This window comes from Strix uralensis, chromosome 1 (assembly GCF_047716275.1).
Source record: "Strix uralensis isolate ZFMK-TIS-50842 chromosome 1, bStrUra1, whole genome shotgun sequence".
Taxonomy (NCBI): Eukaryota; Metazoa; Chordata; class Aves; order Strigiformes; family Strigidae; genus Strix; species Strix uralensis.
Window position 1 is genome coordinate 108418862 of NC_133972.1, and position 26922 is coordinate 108445783.

Here is a 26922-nt window from a genome sequence, read left to right on the forward strand (position 1 = left end):
AGAGGAGTTAGAGGAGATGGGAATGAAATTGAGCCTGGGGAGAAGGGTGGGGAGTGGGGAGAAAGTGTTTCTGGTTTTGTTTTTACTTCTCACTATCCTTCTCTATTATTAATTGGCAATAAATTAAATTAATTTCTCAAGTCAAGTCTGTTTTGCCAGCGACAGTAATTGGTGAGTGATCTCCCTGCCCTTACCTTGACCTATTTTCTCCCCCTGTCCAGCTGAGGAGGGGGAGTGGCTTGGTGGGCATCTGGCAGCCAGCCAAGGTCAACCCACCACAAGTACCAAGACCTAAACCTTTAATGGAAAAATTGCTTGATTTCATTATTTTCCCAACAGGGTCCAGAACTGTATTTCTGGAGAAAGAAACCCAAACCAAAGAAAGCAAATGGATTGATCACTCGTCTCAGATGGCAAATGCTTCAATACCAGCTGCCATTTTCTCTGTTTCAGGACAAGGAGCTGAACTTACAAACTGGATGTTGTACACAGGTATCCACTCTGCTTGAGAGAAGAGAGGGTCTATGACAGCCTACCTGTAAGTCAAGCTGGCCTCTTACTCGTTCATGCAAATAAAAACTGTTTCGAGACAAGCAATTGAAGACTGTATCTACAACCTGGCAGTTGCAGCACTTGTCTTAAACACAACTTGGACCTGAGACTTATATTATTGGGGAGACAGAAGGGTAGGAGGACCATGTTAGAAAAGCTCAATTTTCTTCTGATGTTGAATCAAATAAAAATTCTACAATCTCTCACATCTCTCATAAAACTAAAGAATTGTTTTTCAGGTGGCCCTAGGGACTGACTAAGTGGTGTTAATTACTTAGAAAACTGTTTTGGCCACCTCTTTGAAAATATTTTCATTACAAAGTTATCAAGCAGGGGTTTAGTTAGGGGAGGCACATACTGCGCTTGGTTCTGTTAACCCTGTAAGTTCTGCATTGCGACATATTTTGCCACATAACAACCTCTCCGCATAGAAAGACCACAGAAAAGCTTAGGTGTACAGAATATCCGTCTTTTAATCCTGTATTGCAGTCAGAACCCTCCTCACTTGGAACCTCTAACCTGTTAATTGCCTTATCCTCATTTATATGATAAGTGGTTCATTTCCTTTATTGTGATTGAATCCCCTCCCTATATTACAAGAAAACCGGAGCTGCAGAGAGTGCTTGATTGGATTTCATTGCTGTAGGCCATTTCTTAAACAGGTTACAGGTTGACAAACATAGAAGGGGGATCAATATCCATCCTTTGCCTCATTGACAAGCTAATCTTTTCAGTAAACATTTCATCAGTACCTGCCATTTGTATACATACCTGCCTCATGAGGATGGAGCAAGCTCTGCTTTATAAGGTTTAGGTAACTAATAAATGAAAAGACAAGAATATAAATGGGGCAAATCATCAAGATAGCATTTTTAGGAAAATAGCCTTTCATTGCCTGCAGAATATAACCAAGCACGTTTCCAGCCATTCTTAATTATAATTAGGTTGCGTTATACTCAGACCTGGTGTCAGCTTCTGTTTCTGTAACTCAGCTTGTACCGCTCTCTCGGAAAGGTCTGCCCCTCAGCCCGAAATCTCCAACCATGTTACAAATGCTTGTGAAGATCACACTTGCCAGAATTAGAGATATTAAATGAGCTCAGCAAATGTAACAGGGGAACTAAACTGCTTCTTTTCAATGCACAGGGCCTGCCCACTTTTTGCCTGCTTTTTCACTCCAGTGTAGATGAGAAGGGCCACCACGCTCAATAAAGTGACATCTTTCTCTCTTATCAGAGGTAACAGGACTATTTTGAGTGGGGGTTTAATGAAGTTGAGGCTCTACTAATCACTTAAAACTCATGAGTCATACTCCAAAATAAAGCAAGAGAGTTATGCTAAGTGTGTTTGGAGACATCTTTTTTTGTTTGCTTTTGTGTCACATGTTGAAGTCTCCTTCCCCCACAACGACGTGGGCTAGAAACTGGCATTGTCTCTGACATAAATGAGGGCCAAGATGATTGCTATATTTAGGCTTCTCCTACAGTCCTGCCTATTAGAATTGCATGGTTGAATGACAAATGCTGCAAAAATTGGCGATGCCGAATTTTGGTCTAACGTGAAATGGAGCATAAATACATTCCCTGCAGGGTCTGGGGTGAAGGAAAATGGACAGCAAACATGAAACTTTGGGTTCACAAGAAAAGAAAAGAATTCTGCTGTTGGTAGTTTAGAAATAAGTTTATTATTATCTTCCTATCTTCAGTATCAAAGAAAGTAGATACTAGTGATGCAAACAGGCTGTAAAGCATGTCAGGTAATCAATTTCTTTTACAAGCCCTTTCTCTGCTTCTAGGTTCCAGAGCTACTACTGGCTGTACTAGAGGACTGCACTATTTCCTCTTGCACTCTTGAAATACAGCAGAAGCCAGCAGAAGGATGTACACATTAAAACAGCTCCTTTCCATGTCCTTTCTATGTAGACAAGTCTCCCTTCATTGCTCCAGTCTCTGCCTTTTCACTAAGGCTAACAGCAGTGGGCGTGCTGGTGCAAACTGGCAGTTGGTGCGTGTGTTGCTGTATCTAAGCTGCTTCTGATCCCAGTTACAGGACTTGGCATTCCTCTAGCTTTGGGCAACGTTAAGGCTTCTAGAGCATCTCCATACAGAACTGCCAGTGGATGCTAGAATGGGAGATACCAGTCCTATCAACACAGGTAGGATACTGCACCTGGGATACTGCACCAACTCTGCTTATGGTGTATAGTCGTTCCTTTGGACATTTTTAATTTGCCGTCTTACCAAGTCCTACAAACCAGGAAAGTCCCCTGTAATAATTTTGGAGGCAAACTCTTTCTTCAATTTCTCACGAACTTTCCTGTTTTCTTTCTTCTGCGACATAAAGAAACTCTATTAAACCACACAGTAATATTTAGCAGTCAAATAAACTTTGTAGACAGTAGAAAATATTAGAGGTGAAGATTGCCCTGGATGTAACTTCACTGACACCACTGAAGTAACAGAAATATTTTGGTCTTGCATCTTGCTAGTGAAAATTGAGGTGACACAACTATTTAGTGCTTGAGGAATGAGAATAGAGAAAAAGTGGGGCAGTGTAAAGGTCAGGAGAACACATACACATTTTCTTTTCTTCCCAAGAGAGACTTTCAATAAGTCTTTTAAAATACGTATTAACTAACTGCCACACCCCTCAGATGTCTGTTCTATCATCTATATAATGTTAGGAAGAGCAAGTGGAAAGGAAGAGCTCAGCTAATGCTCAGCAGTATGGGAAAGGATTTAATGTAACATATTTCCAGCATATTGGATGCTCTCTTTTCTCATATCAAGCTGGTCCATGTAGGTCTGATAACTTTTGTTTTCTAGTCTTTACAATTAGCAAAAGCAGTGTTAGGATGCATCTTTTATTTGATGTGCAGACTAGAATAGAAACGTAATAGGGAAAAAATATTCCCATAACCGTAGGTTAATTGCTAGTAAATGTTGCTCAAGCAGTCTCGGGTATGTTGATTAATGGCCTCAGTGAGCAGCTGAAAAATAGCTAGGCTGCTGGAAAGATCATTAGCAATTTTAACTCTTCAGCTATTGTGATGGGCATAGAGAGAAAAAATTGCTAAAATTTATAATACATTTCACTGAGTACAGTGGCATACTGAAATGCAAGTTACAGTGAGGAGGAAACAATTACTGAGTTTTTCTCACGTCCAATTTTATAGAAGTTTACAAGACAGAGAGAGACAAGGAATACTTTTTTTCTTCTTTTTCTAAAGCTTTTGGACACATCCTTGATAAATGAATGGAAGATTTTATACATAAACACAAATACTTAGTTCTGCTCATTAATCCTACTATTTGAAAGAGGAGAGGGACAGAGATGCTGCATGAAAGAAAACATGCTGGCGAGCAGACCCTGTTTTAGCTCATAGAAGCACAGCAATATTAAGCCATGCCTTGTGACAGCACAAAGCTTGCAGTCCAGGGGCTGAAGAAAAGAATGATGAGCTTTCAAGCTGCCTGTGATCTTTCAAAGCTCTGAATACCACAGCCTTCCTCAGACCATCCAGGAGACCACGGTGCTTGTGGGAATTCATGACAATACCTCTTCTTTCCTGGAGTGATTGCAGACCCTGACTGTGCTACAGTGCCTACTGCAGTTCCAGGGAGGGGATCTCTCAGCAGTCAGAAGAGGGGATTTCAAAGCTCTTATAGACCACTCCAGACTATTTACACTGCACAGAATCAGGGCAAGGATCTTATCAGCAGCCTTTGGATAGTCACCCAGCTCCACAAACATGGTCATAAATTGCCTTTTTCAAACCCAGTCCTCAGAAAAGAAGGAAAGCATCACCTTCAGCCTGCCTCTTCCTAGTGAGGCTTCTACAGGCTAGAGCACGGCCACACAAACACCTGAAGTATTGCACCCAGGAGGGTGGGAGAAAAAGCAGCTGAGCTAAGAAAAAAGCTCATAGAAACACACCTGCATACACGGCAGCTAACACTGCTTCATTCAGGTATAAAGCAGCCTCTGGAAATTACGATCACGTTCCAAAATAACGCACCTTTCAGCTGTCTGTGGGGTAGGCAGGGCATATTGGTACACAGATCTGCCAAAATCAGCTCTACATTGCTGAATGCTCTTTCTGGCCCTAAGCTGACCACCTTCAACTCTAGGAATTTCTCAATGACTTCTGTTGACCAGATCATCTCTTTACTGAAGAGTCTCATAAGGGTGATACACTCTCATGAACGGTCATCACTGCCTCCTAGATCATCACTTGGTAGGCCCTGGTCTAGGATAAAAGCACCATATAAAGCCTTGATGAAGTGTCTGTAGTGCTCAGAGCCCGCTCTTCCTGCCCTCTTTCTGTGCTAGCCCAGATGAACTTGTGCCACCTACCTTCAGAGATTCCATGACCCGAATTAGCATTCAAATCCCAGGAGGGGAAAGTAAAATAATCCTGAACTGCAAGAGAAAAAGGATGGCAAGAAGCTGAAGGCTATATTTGGCTGATAATGAGACAAGTTCAATTGTATCAGGCTCCTGGAAAGCTCATCAAGAACAATCCCTCACATGGTTTCAGAAAATATGCAACAGGAAATTACAGCCTGAAGGCACTGTGTTCACTAGCAATTCCCAACCAAGAAAGGAAGAGAGAGGACAAACCAAAATAATTGAATAAGACTCTTTGAGCTTTATATGCAAGCTCTGCACTTGCCAAGGGAAGTGGGCAAGCAGCCAAAAGGGACACAATATATCACTAATTATCAAATATAGGAGGGAAATGCCTGCTTGTTGGAGAAACAATTCATGCAAAGCTTTCTCTATATTTTCTAGCATAAATGCTGTAACATTGGCAGAGTTCAGCAAAAACACATTTTCCACAATATAACTTTGCCTGGAGTGAGGCATTTGTTAATGTACCTGTGATGGAAGGACAGGGGGAAATCCCCCCATGCTTCTTACAGTGGCATAGCTTTTGCATTGATCCTTCCAAGAGCCAGTGCACAACATAGACACGGAGAATGCAAGGCACTGTAAGCTATTGGTTTTGTGGAAGAAATGTATGGGATAGATAGCTGTATGCAGTGATTTGCCACAGTCGTAAGGCACGTGAACCCCTTCTTGGCAATACCCCACTCACTATTGCAGGGGATTTCCTCTCTGTTTTGCAGAAAGCCTAAGTAAATGTGGGGGAATGAAGAAAAGTGGAGGCAGGAGGAGAGGGGAAGCGCTCTACACCCCCTGTGTAGCCAGGCGGGACATTGCTTCCTCCCAGATGGGAGCAAGGGCTACAGATCCCGACTGCACACCAGCCAGCTGCCTTAAGCAGCCTTCCAGCCTCAACTCCCCTGGACCTGTGACCACAGATCTCCTCTTCTGCCTTCTTCCACTCCCTACGCATTCATAGACACCCGTCAGTACACTTACAGGTACCTTCTCTCTGTGCCCAAGGCCGGTGAGGGTATTTAACTATTGAGTCAGTACTACAAAACAACATTGAGAAGTGTATCAGCCAGGACGCTTGAATAAATGCAAGCTTTTCACACCATAAATTGCCTTGTTGGTACTTTGTTTTCTGGAGTTGATGTTTAATGTGAACTTTGGATGCAGGTATGGATGGAGCAGCAGCCCCGAAGCTGCCATGTGTGAGGCAGCAGTAGGTGCAGACTCTGGGCTCACCGAAAAAGGACAGGACAGAACAGAAACCCACTCTGTTCCCATCACTTTACCTCACTCTATATTTGTATGGGCTCAGCTAAATCCCTTTCAAATTACATTTTCAGTCAAATCCATGCAGAAAAACAAAACAACCTCAGCCTGTCTTTATTCCACTGGATGCTGTGATTATTTTTAATCTATTCAATAAGCGAGCCGTGGGATTAAGAACATTAAACGTTACGCTTAGAGCCACACCTGCGGTGGCAGGGCACCGGGGAGCTGGGGGATCCGGAGGGGAGGCCGCGGGGCCCGGGCAGGTCGGTGCCGGCTCCGCTGCCGGCAGCGGGCGGGAACCGCGGAGCGACGCTGCCACCTGCCGCCCGCTGCCTCCACCGCCCGCCGCCGGGCCGGGCCGGGGCAGGCTGGGCTGGGCTGGGCCAGGCTGGGCTTAGCCGGGCTGGGCCGAGGCCTGGCGGGGACAGCCGGCTCTCCTCTGAGGTTTCGAGGTCACCCCCGGGGAGGGCAAAACCGCACCGCCCTGAAGCAGGCGGCCGGCCCAGGGTGGGTACTCCTGCTAAACTGAGGGGTGAAAAATGGAAGCAGCCATCCCTTCAAAAGGTTTTGGCAACCAATCAGCAAAAAAAGACAAATTAAGGCACTGATGAAAAGTCCAGGGTGAAGCAGAAGTGGAGGAAAGACCCCGATGGAAATCTGTCAGAGCCCCCGGATGCATGACAGCAAAGCAATCATTGCTGTTTCTTCTTTTCCAGCCCACAACACATTAACCATATTTTACAGCTGTGCCTGCCTTAAGGGAGAGAGGGGATATCTAATGCCTTGGCATTTATTGTTGTGAGCCCGCAATAGCCTGTGCCTGGGCTTTACGGGCCTTACAGGGCCTTGCAGCAGGAGCAAAGGGCGTGGAACCAGAGACTGGGTTTCCCAAGTGCTCCAGCTCTCCCTGCAGCTACCCTGCCAACGGGACACCAGCGGAGACTGCAGCCCCACAGACACAGCTGAGGGCAAAGGGACCTTCATGATTGTCTCCAAAAAAATGGACAACCAGCTAGACTTCCCTCCTGACACATCATTGAGCACCCCAGCGCTGATGGATAGGGGAGAAGTTGTTCTGAAAGTTCCCGGCTTTTCGTGGTGTGACCCCTGACTCTGGATTTTGATGACCTATCACCACAGCTTTGCCCAGGCAGGCCACCCCCAGGCATTGCAGATTAGCAGGCTCTGCATCCTGGCCGTGCTTTAATGTGCTCTTACTCTCTGCAGACATCTTTACAGCTTTTCCTAGGTTACTCAGATCCTAGTCTGAATGTTGTCCATGTAATTCATGTCTGCTTTTCCTATGTTACTTCTTTCCAGTTCACCTGGCATAACCGAAAGCCAACTGCATTTCATTGCATCAATGACAAGATTCTTGCAATCCTGTCTTGCTCAGTGTCCTAGTCTAGCTGCAACAGACAGCTCAGGATAGACAGAGGAATTAATGTTTGAGCAAAAGCAGAGAACGTAAAATTTCTTATTAGGGGATATGGTAGTTAGGCCCCTGAGAGCACTGCTCAAGAGAAACAGCTCAAAAAAGGAACCTTGCAAGGCAGATTTATAGTGGCTGCTAGGTCATGCAAGGGTAAACTCAGCTAGAAGGCCCTGCTCTCCCTGAGGGAACAGAGGAATTATGGAGTGTGAGGGGAAGAGTAGAGGAGAGAGGGGGTCACTCAGCCCCCAGACTGCTGTTTGGGGCACGTGGGAGCACAGGGATGGCACTCATCCCAGGAGGGTGTCAGGGGCATCCACTGTTAGCGCATGGCTCCAGAGACAGGGAAGCGGAGGCAGAACCCAGGCACTGCTGGAGACTGTGGCCATCCTTGGCTTTCAGCATTTAATACCTTTCACAAAGGGCTTCTTTAACAGCTTGAAGAAGCAGATTATTCTCTGGATTGTGACTTGCTTCAGGATGATCACATGGGAAAGCCCAGGCTTAGTGCAACTCCTGTTCTGTGTTCCTGCCACGAGAAGTGAAATCCCACAGACTGGTGTGCAGAGCTTTGGGGAGCAGAAATTAACCTGTGATGTCCCCCAGAGAGGCAAAGAGAGAGCTGAAACACATTAAAACTCAGTCTCACCACCTCCTTATGGTATAGTCTGGGAAGGACAATACAAGGATGCAACAGCTCATTGTAAAGCTGGATACGCAGACAGGTTTTCTGGTCTTTAGTTCGTGTAAAGGAGACAGAAATAATTATGTCATTTTCAATTTTCACTTTCCTACCATGTTATAACTGAAGCAGCCTACCTCTGGCTTTTTCTTGTGTTCTCCCTAGAAATGCAGTTTTCTGAGATTTCTAGTGCTCGGTTCAAGAAAGAAGGGAGGTGGCTTTGGCTCTCTGGCTTGCTTTGTGCCATCTCAAGCCCCTTTTCCACACTGCTTGGGGTCAAACAGCCTCCAGTTGCCATCTTACACATAGCCCTTCCCTCACAAAGCCTCTGGGGGGAGAGAAGATGTAGCACTGGCATGTACCGTGACCACAAGACCAGCAGCATCACTGTTTGTAATCAACAGATCAGGACGGGTTATGGTTTTGTTCACATTACCATGTTCTAGGCTTTCTAGTATAGGTCAAAGCAACCATCACCACGGGGGCAAACTAAATGCAGTGAGCACTTTGGGTCATACCTGACTTTTTTGCAAATGGCTGCTTGGACATTGTAGGAACTTGAGAAAAAGGATGCTGAAAAGACAGCTCAAATTAGCGTTAACACCAGCCACATGGAAAAGGGTCTTTAAACACTGAATTAGGCAGAGGGAAGAAAAGGCTAGCAAAGTCAGATACCCACAAAAGCTAAAAACATTCTTAGGGCACATGTGACACTTGCAAAAGTCTTCATATCAGCAGTCCACCAGCCTAACATGACTACTCTGCAGTCTACCCAATCAAGTCAAGCACTTTGTTGGAGGCAAATCCACCTGAAAAATTAGACCTGGAGACAAGTAGAGCAGCTAAGCTCCCAAAAAAGCAAAGCATTTCCAAGTACAATTTGCAAGATTTCCACTAAGTGCTTGCATCTTTTTTGCCCATGGGCTTATTACTGTTCATGTGGTATGGCTTTCTGTCTGATCTGTGGTCTTCTAACAGTACTTCTACCACTTCTCAATGTCATCTTCCACTTTTTGGAGGAGGAATTGCCTGGGTTTTGTCCTTTTGGGAAGATAAAGGAGGGAACTTGGAAAATTAAAATGCATAATGCAGGCTCCCCCTTTTAGCCCTATTTTAAGACCAGTCCCAGTTCTCCCCTAAGTGCCTAGAAACGAAGCCTTGGACCAGCTAGAATTCCTCCTCTTGCTGCTGCAAAAAGACCTTAGAAGCCATCTGCAGGCCTCTAAAGATAGGTATTTTTCTCTTGTATCAGAACTGTCATATCAGCCTTTTCTTTCTTCCCAGGGCAAATGTGACTTCTATCTGTATAGCCCTGGCTGAAGAAGCTCTTAAACACCTTGTTCTGCTCTAGCATGACAGGAGATAACCTTTCTTTGCCACCTCCCAATCTCCACAACTCTCCAAGATGTGGTGGAGAGTGGAGCAATACACCTACACAGAGTCTTTTAATACAGATGGCTGGTAAGTCAGGTTTCAGCATACACTTCCCAAAAATCATATGGCTTTTCAGTGAGTCACATCAGCACTGTTACCCTTCCCTTTGCATTTGGACTCCTACGTACACCACCATTTACTGCGCAGCCAGAGTTCATTTGCAGAAGGCATCAAGATCTTGGGTCATGAAGAATTAAACTGACTTTTTTTTTCCTTTGTTAAAGTCATATTTGCACGGACTCTGTGGAGTGCATGAAGCATGCATTGAGTCTATTTGAGTGGCTTTGTGCTTCTTCCATGTCTGATTACCTCTGATGCCGTCTCAAAATGCTCTGTCTAAAAAGCTCTGGAAGTTCACTTGCCACTATCATTTTAAATAAAGATAACTCCAAGCTTTGTTTTGTTTTGTCCTTTCTTTACCTACCTTCCCAGTTCTCTCTGACATTAAAATAAAACCTAGGTGGCAGCAGAGAAAAATTCTGACTTGACTCACTCAACTAGGATTTATACAGTTTTACACCAACCATTCAAGGAATTAGAGGACCAATAGCAGTGCTGTAATTAGGAAAAAACAGTATTTTAATACCATTAATTTATTTAACATCAGCTTTTACTTTTACGTCAGTTGCAGCAAGCTGGTTTTTTTAGAAAGTCCCGTTTTCATTCTCAGGGATGAAAATGCGCTACACATAAAACATTAGCCTGTCTGGAGCTGCAACATTCGTCAGCTGAGGGTTGGAGAGAGGAAGGCCCCAAGATTGCAGTTACTGAAACACACAGGTCTGAGTGGGAGTCGAGTGAGTATTTTTTACTGAGAACACGTCAACCAAGAGAGGGAGCAGCAGAAATGAAACGAGAACAAATCAGGAGTTCAAGAAAGAAAGAGGTACGCCTCTTCAGCTTCAGCTTCAAGTGTTAGCTCGGTCTTTGTATAAAGGGATGATGTACGATCTTCTGTATGATTTATCATTTCTTAGAAGGTCTCTTCTTTCTTTTGTGGACTAGAATACTTGCTGCTTTTATTTGCTCCACGTTGAAAAAGTAATAATGGCATACGTTAATGTCCTAGAAATAAAATTGGAAGATTATTCAGCAAAGACTCAGGTAACAGCAAAGGCTTGAGTAATTCATATTCAAAAAATATTTAATTTTCAGACGTTCATTATATGTGTTAAATTCTTGGTTACAGCAAAAAGATTGTAACATTCAGCATCACAGTGACATATAATCAAGCCATAACAGTGCAGTTTATTACAACTGTGTAAACAAAAGGAAGTATTTCTGTAATGGCACTCTTCATGAACCAAATTCTGGCATACAGAATCTCAGCAGACATCAAAAGAAACATTTACAAAGAAAAGAAAACCCCAAATTGAAGCACAGTATATGAACCTGGCCAAAACAGCCCAAATCCACATTTCATAAGAGAAAAAAGGGTCCTCAGAAATTTTGCTTGCTTGCTTTTAAGGAAATTCAATCTGATTTTTTTCAAGGCATCACTCCAGCATGTAAAATATTTTTACTATTACTGAATGATATGAACAAAGAGTAAACATCTCTTAATTATGACCATGTGTGTATCTCCTACTGTGACATTATTAAAGGAGACAAGATATGATTTGGGAATGTTATTGTCTGTATAGCATGACACCTGCAGAAGGTATTCCTTAGGAAATAAAAATAAGTTATTGAGAAATAAAATCCAACGTGCTCCATCAAAGACATTTTTTGTGCGTAAAATATCTAAGAGAAAAAGTAGTATCTTACTTTCCTGTAACAGAAGGAAGCGATTTGATTATAAGACAATGTACATACTGCAAACTATAAGATGGGGTTTGAATTTGAAATACACTCATCTCAAATAGATTTTAAACATTAGCACCTAAAACGTAACTCTGGGATTTAAACGATTTTAGTAGCTCTCAGGTCATGCATCAGTTATGGCTTGCTTGACGGATACGGTCTTGCCAGCAATGTTTTAGTGTTCTGTGAGATCCTCTTAATGAAAATGCGTAAGTCTGAATGCCACTACATTTTGCATGTGTACCTTTCATACGGGAAGTTTTGCATATGTTCCATCTGCAGAGAGAAGGCCCCACAGTAGCAGGAGGTATAGATAGAGCAAAGAAGTTACAGTTATTAAAAAATACTGGAAAACTGGGAGTACGTGATATAATTACAAGCTGGTATCTTCAGTTTACACTAAGCTATAAATCCGCTTGTTTAAAAAAAGACATCCAACATGTGCTTACTCACATGCTGACACAGAGTTCATGCAAACTATTAAAAAAAAACCTTATAAATGTTACCCTTCAGAAATGCTGCATATACCTCATCCTCAAATAAACTGGAGCCCCCTCAGAAACAACAGGGACCTCAAGTGCAGATCAACTCAAGCAACATGTAATTGCTTCCTCTGTAATGAGAAGTGAACAGCAGTATCAAACAGGAAATTTCATCGTACTTCATTTCAAACACTGTTAAGTCCAAATCCAGGTTCACTTGTCATTAAGCAATAAGACTAACTTTTAAAAACAAAAAAGTTATTTTCTTGGAGGAAGGACATTTTCTTCATAATAGCCTGGATTTACTACATTTCCAGCTGGATCATATCTAGCCACCACAAATGTTGAGCCATCACTAGCAGATGCTTTTCCAACTCCCATCTTTTTTGTGTTCTTCCAAACCATTGCTGTGAAGTGACCTGAAGAAAGAGAGAGAAACATACGCATACATTTTAGATACTAAATCTGTAACATTCCCTTTAACACGTGAGGGGTGTGAAAAGAAAGAACAATACAAAAATGTTTCTTTCTCTAGCAAGAGAACAAGCTAAGGACATGAATAAAAACCCTACATCTAGCATTTTGTCTTGAAAAAGCCTGATCTGATCTGGTTCCATGCTACTATTACCATTTCCGTATCCAAATAAGAACACTTAGTAGGAGAACCATAAAAGAAGTAATTTGATGAGTATCTGATATAAAATTTGACAAAGACATCACAGTCTTTACCCCCTGCAGTGTGAATAGCAGTTCTGACAGTGACTATTATTCATTTACTTCAAGCATCTCATACTCCCCCATTGTCTGCATGCGCAACTGTTCAAAATAATACTGGTTTTGTGGCTTCTTCTGCCTAGCTGTAATAGCCACCCCTGCATTGTGCTGCTCCATCAGTTGTTCGCTCCATGCATAGACAAATCCCATGGGAGAAAAACATGATTTTCTTCATCTGAAACAAGCTCAGGCATATCTCTTGCTTGAGCATTATTCAAGGAACAATGTTCTTATGTTCATTCAATACCCAATTGTCAACAGGCAGTCAATGGCCTGTCCTGATATCCAAATTACATCTGAAGTGATCTCTGTGATTGGAGTGATAGAATTTGGTAGAAATCACATGTCAGTGTAAACAACAGCATAGTACATTTAGTAAGACACTTACATGGTTCCAATTTAGTATTTTCTACAAATTAATTTGCCTTAAAAATAAGTTGCCTTTCAAAAACTTTGGAGTTGGAGGACAAATACAGTATTAAAAAACCCTGCAAATTTTGCTTACTTCCTCATTTCTCAGTTTCCTTTTACCCTTTTGTGAGTTTCTAACATAAAGCTTCGAGGAGATTCTAATTTTTTTCCCCTCTCATTTTTTTTTCTAAGAAAGAAAGGAAGATTTTTGAAAAATACTGAACAAGTTGGCTAGCCAAATTCTTAACATAAAAGATGCACTTTTGAAGAAACAGTGCCCCGTCTGAACTTACCTGTCCCAGAAGAAAACCCTGGGTTTTGAAAGCTGTAATTTTTTATTTCACTGTACCATCTGTCAGCCACATCCTTTCCTGAAAGACAAAAGAAATCTGCTGTGGAATCATGACATAAACACAGAAGTGTAGCTCGTTCACAGCCTCGCCAGCAAAATCTTCTGTTAATAGCTGGCAAGAACTTCTATAAACATGGAGAAACAGTCTTTATACAGAAAAGAGTTTTTGAAATGTAGGTAACATGCTAGTACACGTACCTTACCAAATCTTTATTGTTTTGCAATAGCTGTTGCTACTCAGTTATCATAGAATCACAGAACTGTTTAGGTTGAAAAAGACCTTTAAGATCATCAAGTCCAACCATAAACCCAACACTGCCAAGTCCACCACTAAACCATGTCCCTAAGTGCCACATCTACATGTCTTTTAAATATCCCTAGGGGTGGTGACTCAACCACTGCCCTGGGCAGCCTGTTCCAGTGTTTGACAACCCTTTCACTGAAGAAATTTTTCCTAATATCCAACCCAAACCTCACCTGGCACAACTTGAGGCTGTTTCCTCTTGTCCTATCCCTTATTACTTGGGAGAAGAGACTGACACCCACCTGGCTACAACCTCCTTTCAGGTAGTTGTAGAGAGCGGTAAGGTCTCCCCTCAGTCTCCTTTTCTCCAGGCTAAACAACCCCAGTTCCCTCAGCCGCTCCTCACAAGACTTGTTCTCTAGACCCTTCACCAGCTTCATTGCCTTTCTTTGGACACGTTCCAACACCTCAGTGTCTCTCCTGTAGTGAGGGGCCCAAAACTGAACCCAATATTTGAGGTGTGGCCCCTCCAGTGCTGAGTACAGGGGGATGATCACTTCCCTGTCCCTGCTGGCCACACTATTTCTGATACAAGCCAGGATGCTATTGTCCTTCTTGGCCACCTGGGCACACTGCTGGCTCATGTTCAGCCGGCTGTCGACCAACACCTCCAGGTCCTTTTCCACCGAGAAGCTTTCCAGCCACTCTTCCTAATTTACTAAGTTACTAAATTACTAATTAGTGCGATTCTTTTTGTTAAGCATCTCATGCCATCAATGACTTGAGTTCTGCTCGACACAAACACAGTCCATCAGTTTCTCCACTGGACTACCAGGGACCATGTGGCCGGCACTGCCTGGCCAGGCAACCCATGAAACAGCTGTAGAACCAGGTAGAGTTCATCCCATTCAGGGAAGATCTCTGCAGCAAGGTGCTCACCTGATAGGACAGAGCTGATGAAGAGCACTATACTATCACCAGCAGATGAGGAAACAGGACCATCCACCAGTTCTTGTCTTCTGTTAAAACTTTACAAGGTAGAAGTTAGAAGAACCTTTGGACAAGAGAGATCTGTGTGGCACAGCATTTGGATCAAGATGGGGCAGAAATACCTTTAGTACTTAAAGAAATGTCCTCAAATAAAGCATGTGGCAATTTAACACATTGAGTTTACACTTCTTTCTGCCCAGAACCTTCTGTAACTTTCAGCCTGGAAGGCTCCTCTTGGATGAGTGCTCCTGTCGTTAGCCTTCTACATACAGCTTTCACCACCTCCTCCCTCTTGGAACGTGTTTGAAAGGACGTAAGTGAGCCTTGCCAGATTTTCTGAGCAAAAGGGCACAGGGACCTTTCTACAGGGAGGCTGCCCACCTGTGGATGCAGGCATATGAAGATATCCCCTTACAGCTCCAAGCAAACCAAGGAAAAGTGACACTTCTGACATCGTCTGGTTTTCCATGTTCTCATCAGCATTTAATACTCAAATTTCTGAGTGCATTTCTTTTTTAGTGGTTCTTACTTAGCACTTGAGCTATTGTGAGTGTCCACTTTGAGGCACTCTAACTCAGGGTACTACAGACACCTCAAACATACATGCCTAGGAGCTGCTGCTGTGTGGAAGTCCTTGTGTCCAGTACTGTCTCATCTCATCAAAGGCTTTCACTGACCACAGCTGTGTGAGGGCTATGACTATGGCCTGCAATGTAGCACTACATGTCTGTGGCTCTCTAAGGTTGATGTTTGCCAAAGAAATAATCCTTCCTTGTTTTCTGTTGAACAGTTAAGGAACCTGATAGAAAGGAGCAGATTCTGCTAATCTGCAGTGGGCCCCATGGAACAGGCAGCACAGAGGGCAGAAGCTCAGACCAGAACTTGCAGATTCTATGCACTCGAAATTAAAATGTTACTTTTTTTCCATTACTGGTTGTTAGGAAATTCTTGTGTCAAACACTGCAGGGGGAAAGGGGGCAGGTTTTTCCCTGAGCTACATCAATAATGAAATTTCTGCTTAGCATTCCAGGATGTATAACGCAAGGCCAGTTGATTTCATAGCAAGCTGCCAATGCTGTTAAGCCTACCATCATGAAGAACTCTGGTCCCTGGTGGACTGTTGGCTGCAGAACAGCAATGACTCATGTTTTGCTATTTTGCAGCAAAAAGTCTTAAACTTGCACTGTTCTAGAAATCAAACACTGCATTAACTTCTTTAAACTTCAGTTTCTTATGAGCGCAGTCTGTTAAAGGGATGGTGTTGTTAGCCTGGCAAGTCAGAGCTGTCATTGAAAACAAAATATTGAATGAAATGCCATCTCTTGAGCGGTTTGTGAACCAAAAGTACTATGAACTTTACCTATGCCACACTGCTTGTTAGGAATATCACTCTCTTAGCAGAGTCAATATACATTTTCTACATTAAAAAGTACCAAAACCTCTCTTGCTTCCCAAAGTAAATGTTTCAGGAATAACAATAGGTTCCTTCTTTCCCTGCTCTCTCTGTGCCAAACAACAAACCCTGCAGACCTGTTTTACAGCTGAAGTCTGTAACACAAATAAATATGTGTTCATTTGTTACTCACACTAAAGCTAAAATGAGGACTGAAAAAAGTGCAAAGAGCAATCTTTATGCAATACCAGGGGAAAAGAAAAAGCACACAGTAAAAAACAAAACAAACCCAAGCAGATCATCCTGTCCCACCCTAGACTTCAAAGCTATGAAAGATATAGATGTGTCAGTGGTAAGCTGGGTGGAACAGAAGTACAGAATGCGACTGCAGACATGTCAGGCCTTATGAAGCACATGTATTTTATGTATACAAGTGCTAAGTGATGATACTATGTAAGTAGCATGTTTACAGATACAGGACTGCATTCCCACTGCTACCAGCACTTAATTCCCTCTGTTACCATATCACTTCGATATAGTGTAAAGAGTATTTCAAGAGAAAGTCATTCCCACACTGCTTACTGTAGCTCTAAGAAGTGTACCTAGGTTCCATGTGAAAAGAACTTAAAAATCTCCATAATGGAAATATTGCAAGACACATGGAAGTTTTGATAAACACAATAGCTATTCATATGGGGTTTTTTTCCTTTTTAAAGAATACCATCACGTGAAAATTTGGTAACTTTAATTCAAGGGAGATGGCAATGGCATCAGGTAAGAATACCTCAATCCTCTACATGAAAGACAACAAGCACAGTCGGGTAGCAAAATCTATGACATGTTAATTCCCAGCCTTTGCGGATGAAAGCTTGCAACTTACTGCAGCCAGGCAGTGAAAGCCTAGAAGCTCATACCTACGCTCCGTTTTTCACGTGCAGGATCAGGTTATCATTATATGGCATTGCTGTCATCCGCCCTGAATTAAAAGAGTCATTGCATCAGGCTATGAGAAAGACTAACTTGTTCCCGGCAAAAGAGAAGGTGACCAAACGACTAGGCAAATTTTGACAGACTCTGTCTTGAAATCATGTTAAAGAAGCGTCCTGGAAGTGAAGGGAATGAATTGTATCTGTCATATGTCACAGGAGGTGAGGGGGGTCCTACGTGGAAGTTATTACCATGTGAAAAGACAGGTAGGTACCTAGTGATTAAATGCACTCTCTTTCCTCTGAAATACTTTTCTTCTGATTCTCTGATCCCTGGGGAGCAGTAAATAATGTGGTGCTGGGACACAAGCCAAACCAGTGTTGAAAGTGACAGCTGATACACAGGGGACTAAGGAGAAACTCTGCTTTGAGCCCAGTGACCCCCGGGCTTCCAGAGAGAGAGCAGCAGAGGGGTCAGCAGAGCACTGAGCCTACCTGTTTTAGCAGCAACTTGCATCCTCAGACTTGCTGATTCATAGAACTGACCACAGTATTTCCATTTCAAATTATTATGGAATGAATGCTGCAGTCATATTTAGCGTCCGCTTCCCTTGCATCTCAATGTTTTGTTGAAAATAGCTCCCACTCCCCCCAAAGCTCCCCCAAAACAGGGGTTGGTTGCTGTTCAAAATGCATTTCAATCAGAAGGAACGAACATAGAAAAGAAATCTCACTCCCACCACTCATTCCCGATTATAGCAGAAATGGTAGAAGTTTACTTCTACCAAAAAGCATGCAGATCTCTCCTACAGTCAGTGTTGCAGCTTCTCTTCTGTGGCTTCACTTGCAGAACCAATTAGTATACTGCTGGTTTTTTAGAAGTACCCTTCCTGTTTGCGTTGCTGTAAACCTCATTCACAGTTTCAACACCTTCTCTATGGAAACACAGTTTGACTTCACCCTTCTCCTAGCTATAGCTGACTGATGACCTGCTTAGTTAGACTTACTAGATGTTCATTTCAGAGCAGGCTGAATCTCACTTTAGCAAGTTTCATCAGTTCCATGACTCTCTGGACACATCCACATCACATAAAAACTTGGTGTAACAATTTTTGAATTATTGTCCAACTACAGTTCTGCTCAAGACTAGGTCTAGAATTTTATTTTATTTACCCAAGCTATGAGCTAGTAACATGGCCACACTGACTGAGAGGATTGACCATATGAGGTCGGTCCATATATAGGACTAACAGTCCTGGTGTAAAGTTCTTCTGCTGAAACCAGTCTCTGAAGGATAGAGATATAGATAATAAGGGGCCACCACTTGTAAAAAGGTGTCAGTACTCTTGCCTGGCCATGCCCTGCACCTCATCCGTTGTACTGTTGTCTCATTCAATTTCATTTCTACCTATTCTCCTGGGTGAGGAGCTCTATTCTGTGTGGATGGCAGGAGGGGGTGTATGTGAGTGCCAGTAACTGGTATCAGACCAAGGGTTGCAGGGACTGGGTGTCTGCAGTACCAGCAACTGGAGCACCGGCGTAGGTGTGAGTGTGTGAGCGCTAGTGAAGCACCGGCTGGACTAGGTGGCTAGCAGGTGAAGTGGTCTGAGAGGAATTGCTACAGAAGTGTATGGCCCCTGGAGGGACAGTGCAGGTCCTGGGTGACGATCAGGGAGCTGCAGGTGTGTGTGTGCAAGATGCACTGTCCTGGCAACTGGAGTGAAACCACAGCCTTAGAGGTTGGTACGCCCGTGTCCAAGCAACTGGGGAGACTGGGATCTAGGGGCAGCTACTCAGCAGACTGAGTGTCTGTTAGGCATTGGAATGGACTGGCCACGGAGGTGGTGGAGTCCCCATCCCTGGAGGTGTTTAAGAGTAGGGTCGACTTAGCACTGAGGGATATGGTGTAGTTGGGAACTGTTAAAGTTGGGTTGATGGTTGGACTGGATGATCTTCAAGGTCTTTTCCAACCTAGACAGTTCTGTGACTCTGTGTGATTCTGTCTGAGCTTAGATGCTGCAATGATCCACACTAGAATTTTATTTCCATTACTGGTATATACATATATATATATAAAATTTAATGCTATAAAAATATAAATTATATCTATTTATCCAAATCCATTACTGGGAAATATATATTTTTATATGCTATATTATATTATTTATATACATTCCAGTAACATACTTCACTGCAATCAGCCAAAAAGGGAAGAGGATGAGGCCACTGGTGCTGTTCCTTTTAATGTTGATTGCATCTGTTTGTGCTGATTTGTGTGGTCGCCTGCATGTATACACATGTACATGCTGTATATGTGTGTAAGCCTGGGAATACACTCTCAGCCTCACAACTGGGAACACAAGGCTGTGGCAGCCCTACAACTGTATTTGGCTCCCCCTAACATTTAGTTTCTCTGGGCCCAGCCTTACTGCTTCTCCTCATACCAAAGAATCCTTAAATCTTCAAGTAATCCCACCGAGAAAGCTGCCAAAAACATTCTAATAAAAAGCACATCGGACATATTTCTGTGCAAGAATGGGCAGCACCACAGTGATCTAGTTAACAATGAGGTACCCCAAACCTCAGATTTTTCCTCAAACATTTTTCTAGCTTTTGTTATCACAACTTTCCTTACACCAGTCTGAGAGGAAAGAAGGTAGAAGTAGATTTAAATTTGCCTCAGAAATCTACCTAGATTTAAGTCATACTAATGATTTTAGGAAGTAATCCTCTACTTCCAGCATTCATCATGGAGGTTCTTATTTTATTTTGCTTTATTTTATTTAACAGTACTGTATGTCTGGTGTTAGACAGCAAGTGATGCATCAAGGCAGGCTCTCAGGCAGAGCATGATCCTCCAAGGCTGGGGCAGAGGGTGTCTTGTGCTGCCCTGCCCACTAGCCCCAGTCTGTAGGCAGACCCAGGCTCTTCCCTTAACAGATCTGGGTGATAACATACAGTGAATTTCTCTTACGAACTCTCTAGAGTTCATAAGCTGCAGTGTTTTCACAGGCAACACGACATGTTCTTCATGACCACACCAGCCATCCCAACCAGAATTTAGTCATCCAGCGCTTGTCTTCAGCCTCCCGACACATGAGAAATGAGATGAGGCATCCTGAGAAGCCTGACACACTACAGCTGCCAAGGCAGGCTGCAGTCTCTCGCATTAGTGGCAGATGACAGCTCACTTATTTGAACACAGACAAAGAGAAGTCTGCCACAGAGCAGTTCCTGCAGGACTGGAGGGAGGAAACAGCTGTCAACTATTTCTTGGATTACAGGGATAAACATATTTCCAGTGACAGCTTTAGGCTATGTAACTCTAAAATCCGGAATACAATTCAAGGTATTCTTGTACCAGGAGAGGAGTCAAACTAGAAGGCTTTTATAGTTGAAAGCTTAAATCTCCTCAAACAAGAAATGCATCTCCTGATGTTATTACAGAATTCAGTAAGAGCCAAAATAAACAATAGCATCACTTTTTTAGAGAGAATACAGAGTATGTTGGGGGTTTATTGAGTTTTGCTTTATCTGGGAAAGAAACACTGCCTGCCTTTGTTAAGCCCTTGAATGGATGCCTTAATACAAATTTCAGCCTCATTGAGCAGGGTACAAATCAACTACCCAAAGGAAACTATATGAAAAAAAGAGGAAGAACGAAGCAGTTCCACAGAGATGAAGACTAAGCCCAGACGAGAGAATAACTTTCTTTGAAGAACTAGTTTTCTCATTCTGGTACTTTGAATGATCCTGCTACCTTGGAAATGTAGAAGTGTTTTACAGAACAAAAGAGGATGTAGCTTAATTTTCTCAGCAAGACATTCAATCCTGTGGATAAAAAAATAGCAACAAAATTGCTCAAAACTGGCAAGTTATGTATGGAAACAGTGCACTGAAGAAAACAAATGGGATCCAGAAAAAGACAGGCATTATACAATTTATGGAAGGATTCATGTGTTTTGTTTCCAGCTCTTTAAATGGGAATTCTGTGACTTTAACCTCTGGGGAAGGAGCACAGGCCATTAACACAAACAAGAAGGAAGAAGTAAGCTCAGTCAGTGAGTCACAGCCACTATGCAAACTTTGCCGTACATCTGTGTTTTCCCATGCTGCTCTGAACCCTTGCCTCAGACTCTTGCAATGGACAGAATGCCAAATATGCGTAGATCAAATTGTATTTTTCCACCCCAGGTTTCTTTTTCAGCATGAAAAAGTACCTATTGGAGACTAGAGTTGGCACTTGCAGAGGAATTGAGCAGTGGCCCTGGGTCTAAAACTCACGTACCGAAATTTCCTGGTCCTTCAAACAGGGCCTCCAGCCTGCAGAAATGAGCTTCTGTCTCCCTGAGGCTGTGCTGGAAATTCCAGGAGTAGATGGGAATAAAGAAAGCAAGTGGTCACTTTTAATACGTCCCACCTGCTGTCTCAGCAGGCTCAGGCATGAGCCCTCCCTGCTGGAGGAGGCAGGAGGGAAGAGCGTGCTGAACATCACTGTGACTGGGGGCTCACTGGAGGCTGTCAGCCTGGCCAAAATTCATCTGCTCAGGCATCCAAACCAAATAACTGCAAAGTTATGTGTTACATTTATAATCAGAAAATATATGGAGTATTTTGTCATCAGAAATGAAGGCATGGAAACGGGCTCAAAGCCTGTTAGCTGACAGAGCAGAAGAGACCAGGTGTCTAAGACTTTAGTCTCTGTAACTTTGGTGTCTGCCCCCCCCCCCCCCCCCCCCCCCCCCCCAGTTTTTACTCCCACAAACAGGACCTGCTCTGTAGCATGAAATGGCCATTTTTCCACTTTCCTCACCACAGCTGGCCTGTGGTCAGCCCCCTCTTTGGCTGGGACAAGCTAAGGATAAGGGTGAAGCACAGGGCATTGATGGTTTCCTTCTCTCCTCCCACTGACATACAAGTAGCACTCAAGACAGCTCCACAACGGGGACACACGGAGCAGCCTACCTGCCAAGTCCTGCCTCCAAAGGGACACAGCACCACTTATCAGAGTCCCTTATACCTTCTGTGCCTACACATGCTTCTTGCTCTCAGTACATGTAGATGACTGCAAACCACCATCCTGTCCCCAGGGAGCCTGGGCTGGGCTGTGCTGGATGCATTTTTGAAGCAGAGGAAATGCCAGTACTCTTGCAACCAGATGCTCTGAGCCCAAAGTACATGACACAAGCCATTTATCCAGTGTCTGTGAGACACCAAGAGAAGAAAGCTTACCTGGTTGGTCATAGGATGCCCATGCTAGGTTTTCTCCACATTTTCCGTTAGCAGACTCAGAGCTATGTTTGAGGACCCTTGTGGTAGCCAGTTCTTCTGCATACCTAGCAAAGGAATCCACACATTGAGTCACAGACCACAGCCACAGAAAGCAGAGAGGAGGAGGAGCAGTAGGAAGAGAAGGCAATGCAAGCAAGGAATTTTCCTGGAAGATGACAGTTTAAGTCAAGTTACTCAGCTGCAAAGCCCTGAAGCCAGGGATGCTTTAAGCTTACATAAATCTAGGAGCCGGGCAGAAGGAAGGCCTAGAGGCTATTTTCCCTGTCTTTCATGAGCATCTATGTCACTGCTGAGAAGCACCTAGAAGAAACTGAAGGGCAGATCTCCCCCCACTATGTTCTGCCCAGCACCTGGAAATCCACCAGTCACCCATAGCTGCAGCTGATGGTAGAAAGGGAAGTACCTGCAGCAATTGCTACAGGTGTCACATCCTGACATTTCTAGCCCCCCCTCACAGGAGTAACTTCAATGTTCTCAGTGAAATGGAAAAAAGACAAAAGACCACAGTGGGGATTCAGTCAAAGCAAGTGTAAAAAACCCTACAATTTACAAATGAAAAAAGGTCAAATGAAAAACAAGCGCAATGGGCTTGGTGACAGTATGGAAGAGAAGGAGACCACACGAAGAATCTGAGGCCACAACTGTGTACACCAACATAGGGATAAGCAGCACTGTTTCTATAGAAGTTGACATGTGTGAGAGCATGGGATGTATTTTATTGTCTTAGGACAACAGGGTTAAGAAGAAAATCATGTGTAAACCAATTATTCTCTTTATTCAACATTGGAAAGACTTCAGTCCAGAAACAGTGAAATTGGAAAGGCCATTTGTTATTTCTCATGGCACAAGAAATAGGAGGCAACACAAGGAATCATCAGGACATAGATTTAAAAGTCAAGTAAGACAAAGCACTTTTTCTGCACTGTGCAGCAGACGTCATCACCACAGGATGATGCAGACACCAAAGCGCATGGGGGTTTGGAAAAGAGCTAGACAAATTTACAGTGTGTGTATGTGGGGAGGAATCTTCAGGGCTTATTAAATAACAGCAACAAAAAAATGAGGATACAACGTACTGCTTAGGAAAACCATAATTTCCAGGAGAAATCTGTAATTTCCGGGAGAAGATAATGGGGGAAGGATCACCACATTTGTTTTGTCCTGCTACTCCTTCCCTAATCATGAATTACTGGCATCTGCCATAGACAGGAAATTTGTCCAGCTGAACATTTTGGCCCAAGCTAGTACTTCAGTCATTCTGTTCTCATTTCCTTCTGTCCTAATCCTCCCACCAAACCGGAAAAAAAAAAAAAAATAAATATTTAGCTACCTCCATTAATTTAGAAATAATGAAAACTTGTCAGTTGTCAGTCTGCTAGATCCTGACTAGAGGATCTCTAGATGCTCTTTCATGCCCTGTATCACTACAGTCCTGTAATTTTTCTCTTCAAGGATTTCCACATCCCAAGGAAGAGGCAAGACTGGAACAAAGTACACATTGCACTCAGACAAAGTTGCCAAGGATTTGAGACAAAGGGTGATTAATTCATTCTAGCTCAGGCAGTTGAAAGCATGAGATTTGCATCTGAGATCATCACCCTATGCTTCATTACAGTCAGAGATAAACAGACACCTGCTGAGGGTGAATCATCTCATGCTAAAGCAGGGAACCAATAGTCAGTTCATCTAACCTGCCACAATTATTGGAACTGAAAGTAGTAGGAAACAGACCATTTTCAACACAGATAGAGAAGCACAGAAAAGTACCCAGAGATACATGAAATATATACCAACAAATTCAATACAAACAAATATTCCCACAGCATTCTCCTGGCTTGGATGATCGCACGCTTCGCTGGGTAAAAAACTGGCTGGATGGCCGGGCCCAAAGAGTTGTAGTGAATGGAGTTAAATCCAGTTGGCGGCCAGTCACGAGTGGTGTCCCCCAGGGCTCGGTTTTGGGGCCACTCCTGTTTAACATCTTTATTGATGATCTAGACGAAGGGATCAAGTGCACCCTCAGTAAGTTTGCAGATGACACCAAGTTGGGTGGGAGTGTTGATCTGCTCGAGGGTAGGGAGGCTCTGCAGAGAGATCTGGACAGGCTGGAGCGATGGGCTAAGGCCAACTGTAGGAGTTTCAATAAGGCCAAATGCCGGGTGCTGCACTTGGGCCACAACAACCCCCAGCAGCGCTACAGGCTTGGGGAGGAGTGGCTGGAGAGCTGCCAGTCAGAGAGGGACCTGGGGGTGTTGACTGACAGCCGGCTGAACATGAGCCAGCAGTGTGCCCAGGTGGCCAAGAAGGCCAATGGTATCCAGGCTTGCATCAGAAATAGCGTGGCCAGCAGGGACAGGGAAGTGATCTTACCCCTGTACTCGGCACTGGTGAGGCCGCACCTCGATTACTGTGTTCAGTTTTGGGCCCCTCACTACAAAAAGGACATTGAATTACTCGAGCGTGTCCAGAGAAGGGCAACGAAGCTGGTGAAGGGTCTGGAGCACATGTCATATGAGGAGCGGCTGAGGGAACTGGGGTTGTTTAGTCTGGAGAAGAGGAGGCTGAGGGGAGACCTCATCACCCTCTACAACTACCTGAAGAGAGGCTGCAGAGAACTGGGGATGAGCCTCTTTAATCAAGTAATAAGTGATAGGACAAGAGGTAATGGCCTCAAGTTGCGCCAGGGAAGGTTTAGACTAGACATTAGGAAGTATCTCTTTACAGAACGGGTTGTTAGATGTTGGAATGGGCTGCCCAGGGAGGTGGTGGAGTCCCCATCCCTGGAGGTGTTTAAGAGTAGGGTCAGCATAGCGCTGAGGGATATGGTCTAGTTGGGAACTGTCAGTGCTAGGTTAACGGTTGGACTAGATGATCTTCAAGGTCCCTTCCAACCTAGATGATTCTGTGAAAGATATCAGATATACCTAAAGAAAAGGTGAAGTTCTTTGAATTTAAGATTATGCAAAATCTGTCTTGACAAATATGAGATTTCTTTTATTTCATGTCTTTTACTCAGATCAAACCAGTTCTGGTTCTTGCTATCAACCAGTTTCACCAGTCTCTGAACATGTGTCTTTTCATTCTTACAAGTTACAGATCGCAACCAAACAAAGCTTTACTATTGTTATTCATCACAGTGGGGAAAGTCAGCTGAGACCAGAGAGGACTGTGAGGAATTCCAGAAGGATCTAAAAATACCCAGCAAGGGCAATAGCACACTTAGAGATAAATGTGGAGCAATGCATATTTGACAGAATAATCTGAACTATTCATACAAGTTGACTTGTTCAAACCAACTGTAGCACTTTGGAGACACAAGTGTTATTGACAAGTCAATTAAATTTCTTCCTCGTTGTGAGGCATCATGTAAAACAGAAACAAAACAACCCTTTGAAGAACAGAAGGAAACCCCCAGCAGATTACAAAGGTATGTGGATGAGTCACTGGCATTCCATCTCTTAGAAATACTGTATCCAGTTATCATGGTGTCTCAAGAAAAAAAAAAGAGTGAAAAAGTCAAGACAGAATCAGGTTTTGCTTGCTACTAGAGTGCATGTCCACACGCCACATATATGGTGCATTGTACAGCACAACACCTGGCAGAGATCTCTGATCTAAAAGTGCGTGAGCTGGTGCATCTGTGTGACAGCACAGCACCATCCTGGGACAGTAAATCAGGTTCGGGAAAGGCTACAGCCTCTCTGGTTTCCAGCCAGTCAGCACAGAAGAGTCTGCACAGTTACGGTATAAAGCCTAATGGGAGATGAGATCTCATGTCCGCAGGGATCAAACTGGCCACTACTTAGCTATTATGGAAAGACATTTACTTTCTGAATAGTTTAATCAGCATTTACTCTTTCAGGTATCTCCTTTGTACTGCGAGGATTAGCCTGAAAAAATTGAAGATTTTCAAATCTACTTTGAAAAAGGTTGCTGTAAAGGGAAAGGAAATTATCTGGTTGTTGTATCTACAGCAAAGAGGACAAGCAGTATTGGACCTAAACTTCTCTGAGAAAGACTTAAGTCAGACAGCAGGAAGATGGATCCACTGTACGTTAGACTGACAAGAAGTTGTGCAGTCTTCAGCACTGAAGAAGAGGTAAGATGTGTTCCTCCTGACATACTAGAGAACAACATATACTGATTTTTCTTCTGGGGCAGGGAGATAGTGTGATCTGAAATCACTTCCTTCTGATTGCATTGATCTTAGACCAGTCATCACTTCCTACCACAAAAAAGTTCTTTTCTCACTATTTCAGCAGCAGTGGATATTCTCCATCAGATGGCAATCCATCATCTGACGGAGGCGGTGGAGAAGCATGTTTTAGGCAACTACCCTCTGCAGAGGAGACATACCAGTGTAGACAGATACAGCCCACATGTGGAAAAGGGTGCAAGAAAGATTTATACAGTTGTGACTACAGAAGCATCCATGTGACCAGCTGGTACTACGTGATGGGGAAAGAAGGGATGACAAGGGTT

At 43.4% G+C, this 26922-nt stretch overlaps 1 protein-coding gene across 5 annotated transcripts in view; it reads right to left on the reverse strand.

Moving 5' to 3' along the window:
* Window positions 1–10329: 10329 nt before the first annotated feature.
* Window positions 10330–26922, reverse strand: part of GLIPR2 (GLI pathogenesis related 2) — a 42693-nt gene continuing 26100 nt past the window's right edge. For 2 of the 5 annotated variants that reach the window (XM_074876688.1, XM_074876707.1), the window contains 3 exons: window positions 22381–22484; window positions 13537–13614; window positions 10900–12477 (listed from right to left, as the gene is read on the reverse strand). In XM_074876688.1, coding sequence (XP_074732789.1) covers window positions 12317–12477; window positions 13537–13614; window positions 22381–22484 — 343 coding nt within the window. In that variant the 3' untranslated portion in view covers window positions 10900–12316. Of the gene's footprint in view, window positions 10839–10899; window positions 12478–13536; window positions 13615–19304; window positions 20980–22380; window positions 22485–26922 lie in introns of those variants that run through there. The other 3 variants (XR_012629890.1, XR_012629889.1, XM_074876716.1) reach the window with 3 other exon arrangements.